The sequence below is a fragment of the Rhinolophus hipposideros genome (assembly GCF_964194185.1).
Source record: "Rhinolophus hipposideros genome assembly, chromosome: 15".
In the NCBI taxonomy this organism is placed as follows: Eukaryota; Metazoa; Chordata; class Mammalia; order Chiroptera; family Rhinolophidae; genus Rhinolophus; species Rhinolophus hipposideros.
In genome coordinates this window covers 43,056,482-43,081,049 of record NC_138061.1, presented here as the reverse complement: position 1 = coordinate 43,081,049, position 24,568 = coordinate 43,056,482, and the positions used below count along the sequence as shown (strand labels likewise).

Here is a 24,568-nt window from a genome sequence, read left to right as displayed (position 1 = left end):
ATTAACTAATATCATTTTCCAACTTTTTTTTATAGGCAAAGGTAAATTATGTTATTGCAAAGGGCCAAATATAGTTGTTTTATTTTAGTTTTTTAATGTTCATGTACATCAAAAAATTGCTTTTCTGAAATTAGGATCAATGAGGTGTATGGTAAATAAAACAATTTAGAAAGATTGGTAGGTTATTTTAATCAGGGCAATGTCAGAAAGGGGATATTCTAGAAAGTTGATAATGTTATAGTAATATATTGACAAAAGGATGGTTTAGACTGAAAAAAGACTGTACAAGAAAGAGTGTGAAAGTAAGTTCTTAAGGTAAATAAATATATAACTATAATATATAAGTAAATATATAAGTATTTTTAAGGTAAATAAATATATAACTATAATATGTAAGTAAAGATATATAGTCTATCTCTTTGTTTTATGGGCGGCCTGTAATCCATAGAATAGGCCTCACCTCTAGATTCACTGCTGACTTTATTTAGGCTTGCTCCCTGATTTCTACAACCAGTCAATGCCTTTGATTGTGTTTCACAGACCTTCCTAAGGCCAGTCAGGCTGTTTGTAATAAGTCATTGCTTTTACAGCTTGCTTTTTAAAAAGTGAAGCTTAATTGTCATTGTCGTGCGGGGCGGCGTGCGGGTACTCTAGTTCCGCTCCCCACATAAGAACGCAGAATATGGCGAGGCCAAAAAGGAACACCCACGGAGCCATAGAAAGGGGAGTCATGCCACTGTATTCTCTCGGGCGGTTGGGGGAGACACATGCAGTAGTAGCCACAGGATCCGCAGTCCGCCATTCACTTCTCTGCTGGCCAACCAACCAACCAATCAACACAGCCCGGCAGTTATTACATCAGTAGCCAATTGGCTAACCAGTTACCGCTGATGGCCAACCAATCACAACTGATGGTCATTCACTCAGCACCTCCCCACTCTAGGCCAAGAGCCTGGAAACTGCTCTCTGGGACTCTGTCCCCACAGTCATTAAAGTCAGTTCTCCTGGTAAAAAAAAATCACAAAATAAAGATCACAGTGAGTGAATTCCATATACCTGCTTAATTTTGATTTGTGTACATTAAAGTTTTGCATAGTTTTTTTTTTTTTTTTTTTTAGTGTGGATGCATAAAATCCCCAACACTCTTGACGCTAAAGGACTGATTGGTATATATACAGAGAATCAAGTAGTTTCTAAATAATTATAATAATTTAAAATTCTGCCAAAAACTGAAAATTTTAGCAATGATGTAAATCTAGAAAATTCTAGGTTTTATCATATAATGTGTTATGAAGAATCACGTCTCTAAAATTGACAATATAGATTCAGAATTATGTTTAAAACATTTAGAAATAACAAAGCATTAATCTTATGTAACAGAAAATATCAGGTAAAATAATTTGAAAATTATTGATATTTCTCCCAGTAGTGTTTGGAGACAATTTTGTGGCAGGATGTAGTGTTAACATTTTCTTGCTCTTCAACCCTAATCATTTTCTTTTTCAGAGGGTCATATAGTCACTGTGTATTTGTGTAGATCTTCCCGTGCACTTTTTTTTGTTTGTTTTTAATATCTGTGTTCCTTAGGAGACAGTATAAATGAGATCATTGATTTTTATCTCCTCATACAAAGATAGTTATTACCTTCTTAAGGAGAAAATACTGAGTTTTCAATCTCAACTTCTAACGAGAGATTTTATAATTTGTATATGATCCTATAAACATTTTATATAATCCTATAAACTCATTTGCATGTAATCCTATAAACCACCATTGTGAATATAGCTCAGTGCTCCAATTGTATTATATTTATAGTTCTCATTTTATGAAAAGGACAAAATATTTACCCTTAGGGACCTATAATGTCTGTGGAGCCTTCTTGATATTACATAATTTAATGAGTTCTTCTGTTCTTAAGTGATGATGTTGTGAAAATGGATGATATTGGAAACATGAAAAATGTGGGGGAAACTATGGTGATGTTTTCATTTTATGCATGGACAAACTTAAAATGTGCCCATTGACATGCTAGATACTGTCTTTTAATACTTAAAGGTATCAACTGCCTTTAGCCATAATGTCTGATGAAGATACAGAAATATTTTTAAGGGATAATATATACTAAAATACTTCTAATTTTTTTAAGCTGTTGAGTGGAATTGCTTTGTTTAGATTCATGTGGGGTCAGGGTCATTCATCACTTTATTTTTTATGCTTGTGTTTCTAAATAAAATAAACACTAATGCTAAGAATATTATTTGAAACCATATATTTCATACATTTAAAAATTACAAAAAATTGAAATGTTGGACGTTGCTATTTTCCTTTGTACAACTGAATCATTTTTAACCAATAAAATATATACCTAAACATCATCATATTTTCTGAATATTTTCACTCCCATTCTCTAGAATGATTTTTGTTAATAGTATTAAGTGAAAATAGAATTTTGTTGTATTGACTACTGTTTATATCATTTCCATTAAGAAATTAAATTTTTCTCGTGTGGTTTCAGAATATAAATAATTTAGATGGAATAAGCATGTGTCACATTACTTTTTTTATTACACGAAAGACGAAAGAATTCTATTGCTTTGGTTAAATCATAGTCTGGATTGTAGGCTTCTGAATTAACCAAAATCAACTAGGAATTCTGAAATTATGCATATATAGAACTTAATTGTCTATTAATTATACGAAACTTCAAAATGCATCTTTTAAAAATTATATATAGAGAGAAGTTTAAAAATTAATCTCTGGTGTTCTTAATAAATCAGATATGTGAAACATAGGATTAATGTTGGAACACTAACTTTAGAAAACTTCCTCTTTTCAATACATATACCTATTTGTACCCTACTATGGAGTCCAGAGAAGTGGATGGTACTAACTTTTGTATAAAATGAATATAATTCTCATTGATATTAAAGGCATAAATCTTATCTTTCAAAGTGGGTAATTTTTTCATGCTACAGACAAGCACATTATTATATTTGGAAGGCTAAACATGGCACAAGAATGTATTGGGGAAACTCATTTACTTGTGAAAGCCTTAAAAAATTATCTTAAAATACTTTTTCTTTAATTATTAAATGAAATGGATTTGGTTATTGATTTCTTTTCCTGTGCTCATAAATATATATAATTCAGCCATTTATGGAAATAGAATTTGCAGTAATTTGCTATCAAACTGCATTGCATTAATTAGAGTTTTTAATCTTGCTTCATACCTGTAGTTTATTTGTTTTTGTTTTAAATCATGGGTGGTAAGCAAACTACAACCACAGGCCAAATCCATCCTGCCTCTTGTTTTTTTATAAGGCCTTTTAATTTTTAAACGGTTGAAAAAAACTTAAAAGAGGAATCAAAAGACATGACACCTGAACATCCTGTGAAATTCAAATGTCATATATAAAATCAATAAATAAATTGTATTGGAACATAACCATGTTTATTCGTTTATGTATTGGTTGGCTGCTTTTGGTGCTATAATACCAACTGAGTAGTTGTAACATGGTATGACCCACAAAGACTAACTTACTCTGCCCTTTATAGGGTAAGTTTGCTAATCCTTGCTTTAAATCACGAAAATATATGGAAGCCCTCTGTGGTAGCTGCATTTGATTAAAACTGAAGATGATTTAGACAGTTGTGCTTTTGGAAGACGGCCGTAGTATCTTTGAAACTTAGTTTCCTGCTCCAGTAAATCCTTATTAATGAAGTAAGTTCTTTTATAAATTATACAAAAATTGGTATAATAGCAATTGGTATCACTCTTGACCTAGGTAGACTTTAATATTCATGTTTTTAACTGTTAGCTAGCAACTGCACGGATCAAAGGAAAAGCAATCATTTGTAATTTTACTGAAGCATGAACTTAAGTTATGACTGTGGCAAAACGGTGTAGCAAAGCATGTTCAATCATCTAACCTAACATTCAAGATCCAGATAGTTTTTTTAATGGTAACTGTTATAAAATACAGTCAAGTGTGGTTTTTATGGGTAAGTTTATATCGTGGGATTTAAGGTGTCACCACAAAGGTCAAGAACTTATTGCAGGGGGAAAGAAATCATTCCATTGCTAAGCCATCAGTATCAATTTGAAAGCAGGTATTGGGTCATTCTCTGTCAGAAATTGTCCAAACAGAGAAAAACTACTCCAGTTTGTGATAATTCTTCTATCCTAAAATGAAAGTGCTATTCTAGACACCAGGTAGGACTTTAGAGCAGATCTCTTACAATTATTAAGCCTATTAGCTCAGTGACCTAGATAGAAACTAACAACTAGTATATTATTATTTTTTAAACATATTTATTTTTTAAGTGTGTTTTTCCAGGAACTGTCCACTCCAAGTCAAGTTGTTTCAATCTAGTTGTGGAGGGCGCAGCTCACAGTGGCCCATGTGGGGATCAAACCAGCAACCTTGTTAAGAGCACCGCGCTCTAACCAACTGAGCTAATCGGCCGCCCCCACAACTAGTGTATTATTACCTAACTCATGCCTCTGCTGACTCTTTTGTCAGTAGTTAAATCCATAGTATGTGTGACATAAAGAAAATATTTGTTGAACTAGTAAGGAGAATTTTGTTATGGTAATGGCTACGTATGTTTTGAACACTTTCATAATATTGCTGTTATTAAACCTAGTGAGGCATATGTAAATGTTTTAGTGCTGTGATCTTTTAAAACATACTATTGTAATTTTTTTTCCCTGTGATTAAGGATGAAGTAGAGAATCACTTAAAATTAGATTACGCAGTAGTTCCACTGTCAAAGTACAGATTCCAGCCTGATTTTAATTTTTATGTTTTAAGGAATGCTTTTTTTCTTTTAAATTCCATCATATTCTTCTGTACACATGGAAAAAAAATCTGTAATTTGATCATCTCAAATAGTAATTCAGGGCAGTGTTTACTTAGAAATATATAGCATTTGGGAATTGGGAGGTAACGAATAAGTCACTTTGCCAAAGCAATTACCTTCTTTTTTACACTTTCTGATAATAAGATTGCATGATGAGTGAGTGTTAGACTATTGCTACACATAGAATTTTCACATAACCAATGTGAGATTACAGATAGATGACGTCCACCTGATGTTGTTTGAGTCTTTGCTTTTGATCCATTCAGACTTCATAAGATAGTTACTTTTTCAAAGATAGTTTTCACCTTTTACATATAATGTGAAGAAATTTGTCAAATTTTGAAATACGTTATAGATGATATAATACAGAATTGTACACCTGAAATCAATGTAACTTTACTAACAATTGTCACCCCGGTAAACTTTAATTAAAAAATTTTTTTTGAAATACAGTGATAGTAGTATATTACTCATTCTTTTTGGGTGTACTAGTTGAAGAGAGAAAGAGAGTAAGGGGAAAAAAGAGCCTGAGCTCTAGATTCACAGAACTAGATTCAAATAGTCTCTCCATCACATCCTGACTATAACTACGGACCCTCTCTGGGTGTAATATTTAAAAGGTATAATAATTTCAGCCTAACAATACTGTTACAAAAATGGATAACATAGGGAAAGCACTCAGCATGGTTCTGCCTTAACAAATGCACAATCATGTTAGCTATTGTCTTTCTTATTCTTTATATTAAGAAGCCCCACTAATGTTCATCTAGAGCAGGGGTGTCCAAACTGCGGCCCACGGGCCAACTGCGGCCCGCAATCCATTTTTTATTGGCCCGCAGCAAATTCCAAAAATATATTTAGTTTACTTAAATAAACCAGGTGAGGCAATACGTAATTCACCTCCAGTGAGTGGCCTGGCTGTTTGTGTATTTTACCTCATATGGCCCTTGGTAAAAAACGTTGAGAAAAGTTTGGACACCCCTGATCTAGAGCTAACCCTCTTTTTTGCAAAGGGAGAAACAGCACACAGGTGAACAGTATGGCCCAGGATTTCATTCAAGTCACTGTTTATTAGAACTTTTCCATGTTTTCTATAGAAGTTTCCAGTAAAGCAGATCTTGGTGAACTGATTTTTTTCCTATTAGTCATTTACAATTTACAACCTCCTTTTGCTGGAGGTTGTAACTAGCAGTGTAACATATTGGATAAAGTGTATGGAGGAGAGGCTAGTCAATACAGGATGCTATTTATTTGCTATCTTAGTGATTTGTTTGGGTAAAGTAAAGAATATGTATTATTTTAGATATTCAATATAAAAATTATCTGTGTAAGTACTACAGTTGCTAAAAAGTTAAGTACTATGCAGTTAGTTTTTAATCTCAAACTCAAGGCACAGTTGAAGTTCCATCAGTCAACTGCATTCAGAAAGTTAGTGAATATCACGTATCCTTAGTTTCTCATCTCTGTGAGTCTGCCTTATAACTTTTTACCTGATATTTAACACTTTCATCACATCAATAAATAGGGGGAAAGGCCTTCATTTTCCAAAGGCTACTTGTTAGCAACTCTTACAAATCTGATCCTTTATCATTTTGTGAGCCTCTGTAAAAGGCTCACAATGGGAATGACTACAACTTGACAGAAATACCTATAACTTTCAGAACACTATATACATATAGGAGGACTTCAGCAACAATATGACTATCATAACCAGGTAGTGTGTTGGGATAATTTTCATGGGTTTTAATTTAGTAATTCATGTCATCCAATACCATGCTAATTCAGAATTGGATGTTTTAAGAAAACTATTATATTATATTAGTTAACTGCTTTATAGATGAGGAAATTGATACACAGAAATTTGAACTTACGTGTTATGTCATTTCAATAAATAGACTCTCAGTTTTTAATGGTATGTTTTTTCTATAAAATGAATGGGTCATTGTTGAGAAGATACTAGTTATGCTTTAGTGATCTTGGAAATACAGCCCATTATTTTAACCTGTTGAATAAATAAAATATAAATAAATGTTGAACAAATAAATTTTCTAACAGTTTTAAGCTATAGAATTTCAATAGAGGGAACTAGTACTATAGATATATCTGTACCTTTCTACAAGTATTGGCAGTGCTGCTTTAATAGCAGTTTATACCTCATCTTCCCCACCCCACCGCCCCCCAAAATACATATATATATATATGTATATATATACATAAAGGCTTGGGAGCGATAGACCACTGTAATAAACTTCATATAAGTTAGAGTGATTGACACCCATGTGACTGTGGGTTTTTTTTGATGAAGCATCTTCTTGCCAATTAAATGTCTAGAATAACATTTAGAAGAGCAAATTGTAATAAAGGTGGGTGTTTAGACCAAAAAAGACTCAGGTCTGCAGAAGCATAAAACCAGAATCCAAATGTTTGAAGAACTATCCGGTAGGAAAGCAATTAGGCTTGTGTTTTGACTCCAAGGAGTTAAACTTGGATCTGTATATAGATAGAAGTTAAAGATTTTAAGAGAACTTGGTAGCTGTCAGAGCTGTCTGGAAATGGTAATGGTTATCCTTGGGATGTAGAGATTTTCCTGTGTTTGTCTGTCTTAGAACTAGACTGTCACCGGCTGTGCATCAAGAGAGTTAGAATATGAACTTTACATGGTACTTTCTATTCCTAAAATTACGAGGTTAACTGTGTGCAACATATTATTAAAGGGAGATGGGGTGCAGAAAAGGGATTGCTAGAAAGTTTCTTTACAAAAAGGAAGACATGTCATGGGCATTTTTTATGACAGTTTATCTACCTTTTTGTATGACACTTTTTCACTCTAGTTAATTTCCATCTGCTGTAAAGTAGCATTTCTGTCTACATCTTTTCCAAGAAACATAGTTGATAACTTTAAAGTCCTTCATTTCGCCTTGAGTTAGTATTCACCAGTTACAAATGAAGTATCAGAGTATCTACCACAATATTAAAAACACAGAGTAGTCCTGAAAGCAGTGATGAGATGAGAAGGAAAAGCTTCACTTAAGATTAATTTTAGAGCAGAAGAGTGAAGTATGACATGTTTGATTAGGGTTCCTTCATTGTGCTCTTCAGTCACTTTTGGCTTTTCCAAACTCCCAAATTATTTTTATTCACCAGATATAATTTCCTTCATTTAGCTCCTTTCTATTCACTGGTTTCCATAATCTGCCAGTCCACTTTTAAAAGGGCCGCCAATTGACAGTGCTGCTTTGTTGTTCTTCCCAGCTCTACTTTAGGGCTCCTGCGCTGATCTCAAATTCAGGAGCAGCAGAGGTGCTTTGAGAGAGAGAGAACAGAATGTCAAAGAGTCCAGCGGGGGACCAGCAGATTGTGGGAAACCATGTGACTGTGTGATTCACATCTCCAAGGAGAGAACCAGTTGTTTCTGTGTCTAGATATCCACCCTGTTACAAGGATAATGCCATCAATAATGTAATTTTAATTGCCTGGATTCTTTGACACTGGTTTGAAAATATAAAACGTTTAGCAGTGGAGTTACTGGTCAGATGAGTTTGAGTAGAACAGAACTAACGACATTTAAATCAAAGTAGTGGAATAATGACTTTTGTCATTTCAAACTAACATTTTAGGCATTTTGGGAAGAGGGTAACTCATCTATGTATACTTGTATTGTCATTAAAATGTTCAACTTGATTCTTTTCTTACCCACCTTAGATGACCTGATGCTGTTTGGTTTGTATATTGCTTCTAACAGTGAAACCTTTTAAAATGGTAACTTGTATATGATCAGAATTGAAGTTAGAAAACATATGAGTAAATTTTAAATTTTGCCTTTAGGACATTTGTCAAGGATCAAACTTTATCCTGGATTAATTTCTTGTTCTCCGTTATGTAATTGCTAATGAACTATAATTTATGAATTTGTGTTTTTGCATACATTTAGATCAAGAAATTTTCTTCAGTCCTTAGAACATACAGGAGGGAAAATCAGTAATATTAATGTTACGACAGCATAACATGACCTTCCTTTTAATCTGTAATTCTAGGACGACATAGACAGTCTAAACCCAGTTCTCAGGGACAACCCACAACTTCAGGAAGAAGTGAAAGTCTGGATAAAGGAACAAAAGGTTCAGGAGATTTTTATGCAAGGTAACTATTTTTCAGTTAAGCGTTATTATTCGTTATTTTTGGGAACTGGTCAGCTTCTCATGTTTGGTTTTTGTTGTTCAATTATGTGCAATATAAATATAAAGCCCAGTCTAATATCTTGAGTTATATACAGACCAGGGGAAATAGTAGCAAAAATCATAATTTCAATAGAAAGTTGGTAACTTAATCAGTTTATTAACAAATTTGAGCGAACTGCCTGGCATGAAATTATAAGCACACAGATGTTTTGTTGATAGGAAAATTTCCATATTTACAGAAGACTTTAGGTGTGTCCTTCCTGGAAAAGGAAGCATTGTTTGCAGTAGAGAGTTGCCTAAAGCCACAATTGGTTTCCTTTGAAGAATGCTGTTGGTATCTGATAAAAGTGGCCTGTTTCAGTTTGCCTTCTTCCAGTGATAACCACAATACTAGTATACTAGACTTAGCCCCCCCCCCTTTTTTTAAGTTACAAGTTTGTTTACAACATATGACTTTCAAAGCAGTGAGGTTTTATAACTCTTAATGATTGCTTTTTTGGTCAGTAAAATCATTATGTAAATGTAATTAAGCTTTTTGTGAAATTGAATTGAAACTGGACTATATGGCATGGATATGCTATTCTGTTGAATGTTTATAAAAAGGAATTTTGTTAAATTCCCATATTTATCTCATCCCTCAACTTCATGCCATTTAAGCATTAATAGAGATAATCCCAAAATTGTGACTCTTTTGCTTTGTATGGGTATTTATAGCAGCAAATGATACACTTATAAATTCTTAGGTTAAATATTTTTAAACTTTTAATATGGAGAATTTGAAACATACACAGAAATAAAATATTTCGGTGACCTTCCATGTGCCTATCTCTGAGCCCCCAAAACTATAAAACCTTGGTGAATCCTTTCACATCCATTCTCATTTACTTTTATCAAATTTCAGACATTGCCACATTCTATCCATTTTTAAAGCCACCATAATATTATTGTGCCAAAAAAATTAATAGCTCCTTAATATTAAATACTAGATACTCAAATTTCTATTGTTCTCATAAATGTCTTATATGACTTTTAATGGGTTTGATTGATTGATTGATTGATAAATAAGGGGATCTAAAAAATATCCACAAACTGATTGGTTGATGTGTCTGTCTTACCTTTTTTCCCCCTTCCTTTCCTTACAGTTTATTTATTGAAGAAACCAATCTAGTATTTTTTAATAACTTTGTTTTCTTACCATATTCTTAGAGGTGAAAATATTAAGGCAGTATAGTTCCTGTCCATTTTATGCAGAATTAATGGGAAGCTAACACCAAATTGTGTTTGGTTGTGGGAGAACAAGACAGTTAATAAGATGGTGTACTAATGGGAATTGAAAATTGGTCGTTATTTGGAGTTATTCTGTAAGCTTTTTCTCGATTACAGTCAGAAAAAAATAATTTGGAGTCTTATTCTTTTTTTTTTTTTAATTTATTAGTTTCAGGTGTACAAGACAAGGTAATACTTAGACGTTCATCATTTATATATCCCTCACACTGTGAACCCCCCTCCCCCCATCCATTATCCCTCCTACCTCACACCGAGCCATCACATTATATATATAAAATTATAGTTGGCATTCATTAATGTTTAGCTTCTGGTGTACAATGCCATGATCAGGCATCCACAGTATCTCTGAGGTGGTCTCCCAAATAGGACGCATGTCCATGGGATACCCAACAAAATCTTTACAACATTATTGAATAAGTTCCCCAAATTAATTTTCAAAAAACCCTGAGGCCATCTTGTGGTTACCAGCTGCTTCCTAATCCCTTCACCTTTCCCCTTATCCCCAACCATCCCCAACCATCCCCCCTCCCCCCCCAGCCCAACTAACAACTCTCGGTTTTTTCTTTGTGTCCTCAAAACTGTTTCTGATTAGTTCATTCACATATTCTTTTCTTTAGATTCCGCATATAAGTGAGATCATATGGTACTTGTCTTTCTGACTTATTTCACTTAACATAATGTTCTCTAGATCCATCCATGTTGTTGCAAACGATAAGATTTCTTTCTTCTTTATGGCTGCGTAATACTCCATTGTATAAATGTACCACAGCTTCTTAATCCAGTCATCTACCGATGGGCATTTCAGTTGTTTCCATATCTTGGCTATTGTGTAAATTGCTGCAATAAACATAGGAGTGCATACTGATTTTTGAATTGGAGTTTTGGATTTCTCCGGGTAGATGCCTAGGAGTGGAATTACTGGATCATAGGGTAGTTCCATTTTCAGATTCCTGAGATACCTCCATACTGTTTTCCATAGTGGCTGCACTAATCTGCAATCCCACCAACTGGAGTCTTATTCTTTCATAGTGAGAAAAAATTAGAGTTTGTATAATTGATTATGGCTACGAATGTATTTAATTTATAGGTCACATGGAATACTTTCTACCGATGTGTTAGTTGATTTATATTTCAGGCTGATATTGGCATACATTTTTTAAAAACTGGCAAATATTAAACCATTAATCAATATGTTAAATGTCTTATAGCTGTGGAAGAGAACATTAACCTAAGAAATAGAGAAATAAATTCAGGCCTAGTTTTTTCTCTGAAAAACTTTTTTAACCTATCAACTTCACTTTTTAAATTTTTGTGAAAGGGAAAAACAGTACCTAAGAGTTGGAGAAGATTAAATAAGCACTTGTAAATTTTGAAAGCACTTTGGTAAATTGTTACTGTACAAAACTATCATTAAGGTGCACTAGTCTCGTTTCCACACACACACACACACACACACACACACACACACACAGTTCTTGTTAACCTTCCAAGTATTTGACATCATTTTAGTACCTGTGAACTGAAGAAATTTTTAGCTCCATTATACTCTTCTGTGGAGTGACTTTTGTTTTAATAGGTATATTTGAATACGTATATACGGACATATATCTTTCATTATTTAATCCCTCCCTATTTTCTAAAGGCTATCTGTATGTAGATATCCTTCTTAAAAGTAAGTATAATACAAAAGTATACCATAGTTTTTTTATAAAGCATTTTAGTGCCATATTTATAAATTCACTTAACAATCTCTACATGTTTTAAGACTTCAGGCAGTTTTTCCTAGCTGTCACAGATCAATCAGAATGTAGTAGTTGCTTACGGTAAAGTTTGGCAACTAGAAGACACATGCATCAAGTTCCAAATTACCTTTTCATTTCAGCCATGTAGTCATGTACCCCAGTCTTATTACTAAGTAGCTTTGTAACCTTACTACTCTCTAGACCACGTAATATTACATTTTGTACAGTTGTATTATTACATCATGATCCCAGAAATATTCTTTCTGACATAATGTACTTTATTTCCATTGAGTTATGAAGTGTTTGTGTCTAGTAATGTGTTTAATGATAACTTCAGAATGATCTGGCTCTAATATATATTCACTTGTTTTCTAACATAATTTTTTGAAAACTGGTACTCGAGTATATTACTCATCCATAACATAGTTTCTCCTAAAAGGTAGTTTTTAAATGCAGAGGTCTCCAAGGTGTCCCTATTTCATATGTTTTGTTTTGTTTTGTTTTGTTAAGGTCCTTATTCCTTAAATGGGTATAGAGTGAGAGTATATAGACAAGACTCTGCCACCCAGTGGTTTACTGGCATAATTACTCATCATGATCTCTTCACTCGCACCATGATCGTTATGAATGATCAGGTAAGCAGTCCAACTAATATTTTTGGAAAGATATATTTACAATTCAAATATTCTCTGAGCCCCCCCCCAAAAATGGATGAACAGTTTGGTACCAAATAATTTTCATCTCTGTGTTTTTTTAGCATGTAAACCTAATAAGTTTAAGTATACTGATATTGTGTAGAGAGGTCTTTGGGAGGTAATGATGCCAAATTTATTTCAACACTGATAAAATCACTCCCTGAAATAGAGATATCAAACTCTTTTAATTGATTACTTCTTTTCTAAAAATCCTTAGGTCAGCTAAAATTTTCTTTCTTAGAGTCAGCTTTTCTGTCTCTCCAGGAATAAAAATATTTCCCAAATATTTTCTTTTGACTAATGAAAACTTCAGTGCACACTATAACTCTTTTTACATCAAATTTCAGAGTTGGTATGCTCCTTTAAGTTTTATGGTGAGTGTGAAAGATGCAGATTTCATATGGAGTTTTAAATAACAGTCTGAAAGTCTTGATTTCAAATCTTTTAAACCTGTACTTTATTTTCCTGGGGTGGGGGGGAAGGTGTTTACACCCTCTTACCTGTGTGGACTGTGGAGGAAATCTCAATAAATGAGAACCCCTTGATAAGCAATATAAATGCTTTCATTAAAATTTTAGTCAGAATGCTAAGTACATTGTTTAATGGTATTTGATTTTTTTCCTAAATAGGTAACATTTTCACCTCAGTGAAGCACAAAATTTCCTTTAGTTTTTAAAATAGGTCTTTCTCTAACCTGTCTTTAAAAATTGTTTTAGTGTTACTCATTTACACAGTTTTTGTCCTTTTGTTCTTCCTAAGCTCTACCTTTTTAGTTTTAATTTATAGCTGGGTTTTGAAAACTATTTCCTATTTTTAAAATGCATGTTATGACTTGGTGTTATACTCCTCAGTAATTCTTACCCTTGTTTTTCAAGCTCTACTTGCAATAGATTTCAGAAGGTTATAATTTTATCTTTAGTGATTAAACGTGATGTATTGTAAATATGGTAGCATCTAATAAATTAAAGATCCCAAACTGATTTCTAGACGTTTCTACTCAGTAAAGAATATGTATCTAATATCACATTGGCTGGCTGATTGGATTTAATTTTTGTTCTTGTTTTGTATTGGGATTAGGTACTAGAACCACAGAATGTCGATCCTTCTATGGTTCAAATGACCTTTCTAGATGATGTTGTTCACTCTTTGTTAAAAGGTGAAAATATTGGCATTACATCACGGCGAAGGTCTCGTGCCAGTCAAAATAGCAACGCTGTTCACGTATGTATGTTGTTACTTCTAGATTATTATAAAAATTTTATCCTTAATTTACTTAGGATCAGGTAATAAACAAATCATTAATTGGTTATTTTTAGGGTCATTATACACGTGCCCAAGCAAATAGTCCCAGACCAGCAATGAACTCCCAAGCTGCTGTACCAAAACAGAATACACACCAGCAACAAAGAAATAGCCGTCCAAATAAGAGAAAGGGCTCAGATAGCAGTATACCAGATGAAGAGAAAATGAAGGAGGAAAAGTATGATTACATAGTCCGAGGAGGTAAGACCCACTTTTTTAAGGGAATGAGAACAACAACAACAAAAAATTTTAACTTAATTTTAAAATACACTTATTTTAATATTGATGTGAAAAATAAAATTTTTTTTTTTAAATCTTACAGAAAATCCTAAAGGTAAAAACAAGCAGTTGATAAACAAAAGAAGGAAACCTGAGGAGGATGAAAAGAAACTAAATATGAAAAGACTACGAACTGACAATGTTTCAGACTTTTCCGAGAGCAGTGACTCAGAAAATTCAAATAAGAGAATGATAAATAATTCCTCAGAGCAGAAGCCCGAAAGTGAGTTGAAAAATAAAAACACTTCAAAGATAAATGGAGAAGAAGGAAAATCCCAGAATAATGAGAAGACAGGAGAGGAGAAACTAATAGATAGCCAGCCTCCCTGGGATCAAATACAAGAAGATAAAAACCATGAAGCAGAGAAGCAGAAGTCTGTTGACTCACAGCTTCAAGAAAAAATGACTATCCATTCATTAGAACAGGCCACACTTTCTGATCATCATCCTAATGATTTACTTAGTAAGGAATGCAATATGGAAAAAACGCATACAGTGGAATTATTGTCGAAGGAGAAGTTTGTATCCAGACCATCCACACCAAAATGTGTTATTGATATTACTAACGACACTAATTCTGAAAAAGTGGCTCAGGAAAACTCAAGTACCTTTGGCCTTCAAACACTTCAGAAAATGGATCCTAACATTAGTGATTCAAAACATTCAATTGCAAATGCAAAATATTTGGAAACAGCAAAACAAGATTCTGACCCCAGCTGGGTCAGTGATGTAGTTAAAGTAGATTTAACCCAATCAAATGTTAGGAATACTTGTTCAGGAAATGATCGTCTGAATATGGAAAAAGAGAAAAATCAGTACGTCTCTTACACGTCTTCTCTAAGTGCGGTTTCTGTGACAGAAGATAAGCTGTGTAAGCGAAGTCCCCCTCCAGAGACTATAAAGTCTAAACTTAATACTTCAGTAGATGCTCACAAGACAAAATCCAATCCCTCACCTGAAGTTGTTAAACCTAAAATCACCCATTCTCCTGATTCCGTAAAGTCTAAGGCCACTTACTTGAACAGTCAATCTGCTGGTGAAAGGAGACTGGCAAATAAGATAGAACATGAGTTATCAAGATGCAGTTTTCATCCAGTTCCTACTCGGGGCAGTACATTGGAAACTACAAAGAGCCCTCTTATCATTGATAAAAATGAGCATTTCACAGTTTACAGAGATCCTGCACTTATTGGGTCAGAAACAGGAGCTAATCACATTTCACCTTTCTTAAACCAGCATCCTTTTCCTCTTCATTCTTCATCCCATAGAACCTGTATAAATCCAAGTACCCATCACCCAGCCTTAACTCCTGCACCCCACCTATTGGCTGGATCATCTAATCAAACTCCATTGCCTACCATTAACACTCATGCCCTGACTAGTGGTCCACACCATTCTGTTCATCACCCTCATTTACTTCCTACTGTGTTACCTGGAGTGCCTGCTGCCTCCTTACTTGGTGGCCACCCACGACTAGAGACTGCTCATGCCAGCAGCTTGAGCCACTTAGCACTAGCACACCAGCAACAGCAACAGTTGTTACAGCACCAGTCACCTCATCTTCTTGGACAAGCCCATCCTTCTGCTTCATATAATCAGCTTGGTCTTTATCCAATTATTTGGCAATATCCAAATGGAACACATGCATACTCAGGACTTGGTCTACCTTCTTCTAAGTGGGTTCACCCAGAAAATGCAGTTAATGCTGAATCTTCATTAAGGAGGGTAAGTTACACTGTAGTTTGCCATGTATATGTTAGTCAGATGTACAAATACTTTTTCAATATCCATTAATTTTTTAGATTTCTTCATATGAAATGTTAAATTTTTCAGTTATTTTTTCAAATTATAATGAAACTTTTAATACTTAGTAACTTTTTGAACCATGGAAGCTGAAATCTCAGAAAAGCCTATTTATTTTTTATAAGCCGATGTAAAGAAGTAAAATTTCTTAGATTGTTCTGATATACCTATTATGAAGAATGAATATCTTCATAACTAATTATAGTAGGTATCTATCATTGTTTTGCTCAGTTAAATTCCTAGAAGTTTCTGGATTAAAATTTATATAAAATTATAAGGCTTTTGATATATTATGAAATTATTTTTAAAAGACAAATTATTATATTTCCCAGCTAGATATATTATGTTGATGGTAAATTACAAGCTATGACTCTCTAATGTCCTTGTTCTCTTAAGGATGCCAAGGTTAGAAGGTCCCAACATTTGGGAGTAAAATTGAGGCTTAGATTCTCTCTACGTAACAGAGTATTGCTGAAGGTGGTGGTATAGGTCTCTTATTCCTTCATGGGCAATGTGGCTTCTGTGGCCACATTTCACATTAAGGAATTGTTGAGGGCATTTCCAACTCCAATATAAAAAATGGGAGAATGGGTGTCCCTGTTAAACTTCAGGAGACAATTTAGTCCTTGGCGCAGCCCAGGATGCTCTTCAAAAATCTCCCAGTCTTTTTTAACTCCATCTCTCTATCTCTCTACCTACCTACCTACTTATGCTATGGTGAAAAAACACTTAAGATTAAATTTACTATCCTAACTATTTCTAAGTGTACAGTACTGTTAAGTTATTCATATTCTTGTGCAACAGATCTTTAGAACTTTTTCATCTTGCAAAATTGAAACTTTATACCCTCTAAATACTAATTCCCACCCCCCGCCCCCAAGTCCTTGGCATTTATGTTTCTGCTTTCTGTTTCTATGACTCTGACTGAGTGGAACCATGCAGTATTTATCCTTTTGTGACTGTTTTCACATAGCATAATGTCCTCAAAGTTCATCTGTGTTGGAGTATATAACAGGATTTCCTTCTTTTTTAAGCTCTTTTAATAATTCCATTGTATGTATATACCACATTTTCTTTATACATTATTTATCCATTGACTTTTGGTTACTTCTACCCCTTGGAGATGGTGAATAACACTGCAGTGAACATAGGTATTTTTGACACCTTTGTCAAGTTGAGCAAGATCCGCAATAGATATATTGGGAATGAAAATTTGGAAGACAATGTTAGTAACCTTCTTATTTACCTCAGGGATAATACTGCTGACATAGAGCCATGTTAGTGCCAGTAGATGTAGGTTTGTGTCCCCAAAAGTTGGTCAGAGGAGCTGTTATATTGGGTAGCAGTGATGACATATAGACGGTGCTTATGGGTCCTTCCTTGATTCCCAAATTGTGATTGTTGACCTTAGTGGTGAGGAGCATCAAGGTTAGTGGTGCAAGATAGAGTTATAACAATTTTGAAGGATATTTCTTATGGATTATTCCCATTAACAACCATCAATTCCTTTTGGCTCCAGTGTCATATGAGCTTTAGCCTTTAATGAAGTCACAATTTAACTCCACAATTTATTCTTCACCCACATTTGATGTTGATAGGATCTTAATTCTAGGAGAATTATGCTTGCATTGATCATAAGTTTCCCATTTCCATTCTTGATGGTGCCATTAAACTTAGAGTAGGTGGAATCTTACTAGAATGTGTACATTATGTAGTTGAAGTCAATTCTTTGTCAGAATCGAAAGCAGCCCTGATGACCCAAGTGCTCAGTGCACCCACATTTTTACTCTAACCTTTCATTCTCACGTGTCATGAATGTAGCTACAGCTGATAGTGGACAAAGTCAGGCAAGAGGAACATACGGGAGCCAAGAGCTGACAGATATTTTTGAGTCTTTTTCCATAACTTCCAAACCTTGGAAAACAGATATAAGTAACTTATGAATGGCTTGGGTAGGAGCCTCTCTTAGTATGTGTACTGGAATTAGCCTCCATGTTTATAATAATGTTTTATTAACTGGTCATGAACTTGTTAAAAACAAGCATATCAGATTTACATTTATTATGTAAAACACTTTGCGCACAAGTGAAGATGTCTTAACCCTAGTATTATGAGTTAAAGTGAAGAAACAATTAGGAAATAATGTTATTTTATAGTAAAAAACTTTTATCGTTTCTGTAATTGATTGCAAATTAAGATTTCTGGATCTTGTAGAATTGAGGCCTTTTAAACATTTGAATCCTTGTGTGCATGTATATATTATATATATTTTTTTCTCTTATGTGAGGATTATAATGTATTTTTAATTAGAGGTCTTTGTGTTATTTTTAATTATTTTTTTCAGTTACAGTTGACATTCAGTATTATTTTATATTAGTTTCACATATACAACGTAATGGTTAGACGTTTATATAATTTATGTGATGATCCCCCTGATTAGTCTCATACCCACCTGGCACTATACATAGTTGTTACAACATTATTGACTATATTTATAATGTATTTTTTAATCTACGCCATTTGACAACAGCATATCTTTGGTGTGATATCATATTGCTTTTGCATTATCATTTTGCGATGTAAAATTTATTCCCTTTGTGAAAATCAAAGGATTCTATTTTCCCAATAATTTGACTCAACAGATGATGTTCTGGAAAAATGTCAATGAGTCACAGTACAAAAACAATTTCTGAGCATATATTTAGATAGTTGAAACTCTCAATGTAGAGATCAGTGTCATATTCAGTATGAGAAAGGCAGCATATTGATATATACAAAAGATTTTTAATAATTTTGCTGTACCTCCACACCTTCAGGTTTACTGGCCTACCAATATTTATAGCTTATAGTGAAATGGAGTACAGTTGTGTCATGAAAATGTAATTTTTTGCCAATGCTAAATAAATTTTTACGTTGTAAAAGTTTATTCTTTTGACAACAAAAATTAGCAAATGACTTGATTATAATTTCTGTTTCTGGGGAAGTGTATTTTAGGAATAACAAGTTTTATTTTCTATTAGCAACATAATGTCCTTTTGATGATAGAACCTCAGGAAATCTTATAAGCTATATTCTCTAATCATTTACACATTAAAGGCAATGATTTCAAGATCTGCATTCTGTAAAATAAATAATTTCTGGAAATTAATTTAATGCTGATTAATTTTTTACATCATGTGGAAATATCCATATAATTATGTTGGTTACTTATTTTTCTGAATATTTCTCATAAGATGCATTTAGAAAAAGTCATATGCGTCATAAATATTTTTATTAAAGTCCTACTGTGATGTTGTGTTTAGCTTTTTCTAGCAACTGAAATCTGATTTGTTGTGTGGTTTTTTTTTAATAGAATTCTCCCAGCCCGTGGTTACATCAACCCACCCCTGTGACCTCAGCGGATGGTATTGGATTACTTAGTCACATTCCTGTGAGACCTTCCAGTGCAGAGCCTCATCGACCTCTTAAAATTACAGCGCATTCCAGCCCACCATTGACAAAAAGTTTAGTAGATCACCATAAAGAGTAAGTCCCCAATGCTTAAAACTTACAAATACCTTGTCTTTTATAGTTTTTCTTAATTCACTTTTTAAGCAGGTAATTTTATGTTAATAAATGTCTTAACACTAAGCTTTATATAAGTAGTATTCTTTCTGTTTTGATAGACCTTGTGATTTACTTGATAATATTAGAGTACATGCAAAGTCGTATTTTACTTTCATATCAGATACTGCATAGACGCTAGCTTTGTATCATACAAGAGAAAGTGATGACAGAAACCTTTGTATTTTCTTGACAGAGAATTGGAAAGGAAAGCTTTTATTGAACCATTACGTTCTGTTTCATCCACATCAGCAAAAAATGATCTGGATCTAAGTAGGTCACAGACTGGAAAAGATGGTCACTTGCATAGGCATTTTGTGGATCCTGTGATGAATCAATTACAGAGACCACCCCAGGAGACTGGGGAGAGATTAAACAAATACAAGGAGGAACACCGTCGAATTCTTCAAGAAAGTATTGACGTTGCTCCATTTACAACTAAAATCAAGGGGCTTGATGGTGAGAGAGATAATTATTCCAGAGTAGCATCGTCATCTTCTAGCCCTAAAAGCCATGTCCTCAAACATGACAAGGATGTAGAATGCTCAGTATCAGATCTTTATAAAATGAAGCACTCAGTGCCTCAGAGTTTGCCCCAAAGTAACTACTTCACTACATTGTCTAATAGTGTGGTCAACGAACCACCAAGGTCATACCCATCCAAAGAAGTTGCAAATATTTACAGTGAAAAACAGAGTAATACCCTTGCAGCAGCAGCTAATCCTCAAACTCTGACTTCATTTATATCATCTCTTTCCAAACCTCCACCTTTGATTAAACACCAACCAGAAAGTGAAGGTTTAGTAGGCAAGATACCAGAACATCTTCCCCATCAAATTGCCTCTCACTCAGTAACAACCTTCAGAAATGATTGTAGGAGTCCTACCCATTTAACAGTTTCTTCTACAAATATGCTCCGGAGTATGCCTGCTTTACATAGAGCACCAGTATTTCACCCACCAATTCATCACAGCCTGGAAAGAAAGGAAAGCAGCTATAGTAGCCTTTCCCCTCCAACTTTAACTCCAGTGATGCCTGTAAATGCTGGTGGGAAAGTTCAAGAATCACAAAAGCCTCCGACTCTAATTCCTGAGCCAAAAGACTCTCAGGCAAATTTTAAGAGTTCTTCTGAACAGAATGTGACGGAAATGTGGAAATCTAATAATAACCTCAGCAAAGAGAAAGCTGAATGGCATGTAGAGAAAAGCAGTGGAAAGTCACAGGCTGCTATGGCATCTGTCATTGTACGTCCACCTTCTAGTACAAAACTTGATAGTGTGCCAGCAATGCCGATAACTTCCAAAGATCGAGTTAGTGAAAGATCTTCAACTGGGGCAAATCAAACAGATTGCATCAAACAAGCAGAAGCTGGAGAGACTGGAAGAATCATTCTGCCAAGTGTGAATTCAGACAGTGCTCACATAAAATCTGAAAAAAACTTTCAGGCGGTCTCACAGGGCGGTGTTCCCAGTTCAGTTGTGTCTGCTGTAAATACATTGTGTAACACCAAAATGGATATATTCACGTCTGCTGCCACTACCACCAGTGTTTCCAGGTGGGGTGGCTCCGAAATAATTTACTCTTTATCAAATACCGTTTTGGCCTCTAAATCCTTAGAATGTACTTCTTCAAAAAGTGTCAGTCATTCAGTGGCGCAAACACAAGAATGCAGGGTCAGCACCACAGCTCCAGTTACACCAGCCAGTAGTAAGACAGGAAGTGCTGTTCAGCCCAGCTCTGGGTTCTCAGGCACAAGTGATTTTATTCATTTAAAAAAGCACAAGGCAGCACTGGCTGCAGCTCAATATAAAAGTAGTAATGTTAGTGAGATTGAGCCTAATGCTGTGAAAAATCAGACATCTTCCGCCGCCCTTCTCTTGGATAGCACTGTAGTCTGTAGTACAATAAACAAAGCAAACTCTGTAGGAAATGGGCAAGCATCCCAGACAAGTCAACCAAACTACCATACTAAACTGAAAAAAGCCTGGCTTACTAGACATTCAGAAGAAGATAAAAATACTAATAAAATGGAAAATTCAGGGAGTTCTGTTTCAGAAATTATTAAGCCATGTTCTGTCAATTTAATAGCCTCTACATCTAATGATATACAAAATACTGTAGATAGTAAGATCATAGTTGATAAATATGTAAAAGATGATAATAAGGTCAATAGGAGAAAAGCCAAAAGAACTTATGAATCTGGCTCTGAAAGTGGAGACTCCGATGAAAGTGAAAGCAAGTCAGAGCAAAGGACTAAAAGGCAACCTAAGCCAACTTATAAAAAGAAGCAAAACGATTTGCAGAAGAGAAAAGGTGAAATAGAAGAAGATTTAAAACCCAATGGGGTTCTCAGCAGGAGTGCCAAAGAAAAAAGTAAATTGAAGTTGCAGAGCGGCAGTAATAGTGGTAAGTAAATTTATTTTTTATCTCAGGTAAAATAGGCTGTATGTTCTTGGCAATCATAGCGTGGTTCTCTAAAGATTAGTGAGCTACAAGGCATCTTTTGACTTTATTTGTATGCGTTAGCACATTGTATGTGCTCATTCACCTCATTTCTGTATTTTACAAGTACCCTGTAAGAGGAAATGAGAGAAGCTATAGTTCCCTCCATTTTTAAGAGACTTCTAGAAATATGTTTTATCTTGCACTCATATTGGCAGAAACCCAATGTGTAATTTAGTACCATGTTTCCCCCGAAAATAAGACCTACCGGACAATCAGCTCTAATGCATCTTTTGGAGCAAAAATTTATTAAGACCCAATCTTACTTTTCTATAAGACCCGGTTTTATATAATATAAGACTAGATATAATACAACATAATTGTATTATAATATAATTAAATTATATTGTATATATTAATTTTTGCTCCAAAAGATGCATTAGAGATGATTATCTGGCTAGGTCTTATTTTTAGGGAAACACGGTAGTTACTTAAAATTTTGACCATTTCTAAGACCTGTGAGAAATGTAGTTAGAGCTGTCACGTCAAAAGTGGATTTCTCATATTTACATATAACAAGATCTAGTTGAAAAAGAATATACTTAGTCACATGTTTAGAAGAGAATTACTTCAGAGTGTGTGGAGGTGGCCTGTATCCCACCCTTCTCTCATCTCATGACAAAATTGAAAGGTTAAATTACCTTCTACTTAATAATGCTACTCATTCAAGCAGTCCTTAATGGGTAAAAGTTAAATAAAAGCGGGGGTGGAGGTGATTGTAGTATGTGTGTTCATTTCTGTCCAAGAACAGTCATAATAAGTGTAAGTTTCATAACTGATAATTACATGTCATTTGTGGCTATAGCGAGACCAAATAAGTGATATTTGCCAGTAATATTCACTATAAAGTGTTTCTATATGTTTTTACTCTAGAAGTAGTTTTTCTCAGTTTGCTTATTTCTTTTTAGGTATGTTGCACAATGCAGAAAGCACTTAATAGTTTCACTATACCGTGTATCCATCCACATACAATATATGAAATATCTGTGACAATGTGGACATTCAAGAAGTACTTTCACAAGCATTTGGATGCTTGAAGGCTCTTATTTGGGCCTTTTCACTGAATGAGGTTTTCCACATGCCTGTGTGGAAATCAGAGGCAAAGTGAAAGAGAGAAAAACAGGAGGATGGAATCATAGAAAAGGACAGTCAGGAAGTGAAAGAACGAAGGAACAAGCTCAACTAGAGAGAGAGGCTGAGAGACTGAAATGCAAATATAGTCAGAAGAAAGGAAGAGAGGGAGATTGACAACGAAGGATACCTGCCATTTATTTGAGTATCGGATTGCATACAGTGTTGCCTTTTCTTTCTCATGTGTTCTACTTACTTTCCCAATGAATTCTTAAGAAGCTTAGTGTGGTCAACAATTGTTTCTCTTCCATCACATAACATTTCTTTGGTGCGGGATATTCAAATACTTGAGTTAAACTTACAGGAAACAAAGATAGGAACCTTCCAATTTTTAACACTTAGAAAACTCTTATGAAGTCAAATGTATAACATTAACTCTTAATGATAGTACATATTCTGTTTTCATTTTGAGATTAAATGTCCATGTTCCCACTGTAAAGAGTCCTAACATTGGAATCAGCACTTTTTTTTCAAGTTGTTAAACTTACAGGAAACAAAGATAGGAACCTTCCAATTTTTAACACTTAGAACACTCTTATGAAGTCAAATGTATAACATTAACTCTTAATGATAGTACATATTCTGTTTTCATTTTGAGATTAAATGTCCATGTTCCCACTGTAAAGAGTCCTAACATTGGAATCAGCACTTTTTTTCAAGTTGTTACAGTCAAATCTCCCCTACTTAATACTAACATCAGAGAGGCTATGTTAAATTCCATTTATTCCCAAATCCAAAATAATATTAAGTGACTATTAAATACCATTTATTAATTATGGGCAGAGTTGATGTACTGTTGTTCTCTAAATTGGGAGTACGTAACTCTGATTTCAAAACCTGCGTAGATGATCTACCTCATGGATTAAATACGACCTTTATCCTTCTAATGTTCATGGGGGTTGTCATCAGCCCCAGTCATAGTGAATCAAAGAGTGAGTTAAGTCTGCACTTAGAGAATGTAATATGGTTACATACACTATTATACAAGTATAATTATATGCACAAATGCACATATAATTGTGTGTTTCTTAGTACATTCTAAATCCAAGTATAATTTTGCTTTATCTGCTGTTTTGGAATGTCTTCCTATCTGCTGCTTTTTGTTACTAATAATTAAAAGTTGGCCACTTTTCCATGACTAATTTTCTAATATTTTTATTTTATGAACTGAAGTTGCCCATCA

At 34.2% G+C, this 24,568-nt stretch overlaps 1 protein-coding gene across 15 annotated transcripts in view; it reads left to right on the top strand.

Moving 5' to 3' along the window:
• The window catches only part of JMJD1C (jumonji domain containing 1C), a 267,004-nt gene that overhangs the window by 209,800 nt on the left and 32,636 nt on the right, over positions 1 to 24,568 (top strand). For 8 of the 15 annotated variants that reach the window (XM_081074653.1, XM_081074652.1, XM_081074645.1 and 5 more), the window contains 7 exons: positions 8,898 to 9,003; positions 12,581 to 12,705; positions 13,843 to 13,986; positions 14,082 to 14,268; positions 14,390 to 16,071; positions 19,502 to 19,674; positions 19,949 to 22,158. In XM_081074653.1, the coding sequence (XP_080930779.1) occupies positions 8,898 to 9,003; positions 12,581 to 12,705; positions 13,843 to 13,986; positions 14,082 to 14,268; positions 14,390 to 16,071; positions 19,502 to 19,674; positions 19,949 to 22,158 (4,627 nt within the window). Of the gene's footprint in view, positions 1 to 8,897; positions 9,004 to 12,580; positions 12,706 to 13,842; positions 13,991 to 14,081; positions 14,269 to 14,389; positions 16,072 to 19,501; positions 19,675 to 19,948; positions 22,159 to 24,568 lie in introns of all 15 variants that reach the window. The other 7 variants (XM_081074648.1, XM_081074647.1, XM_081074650.1 and 4 more) reach the window with 3 other exon arrangements.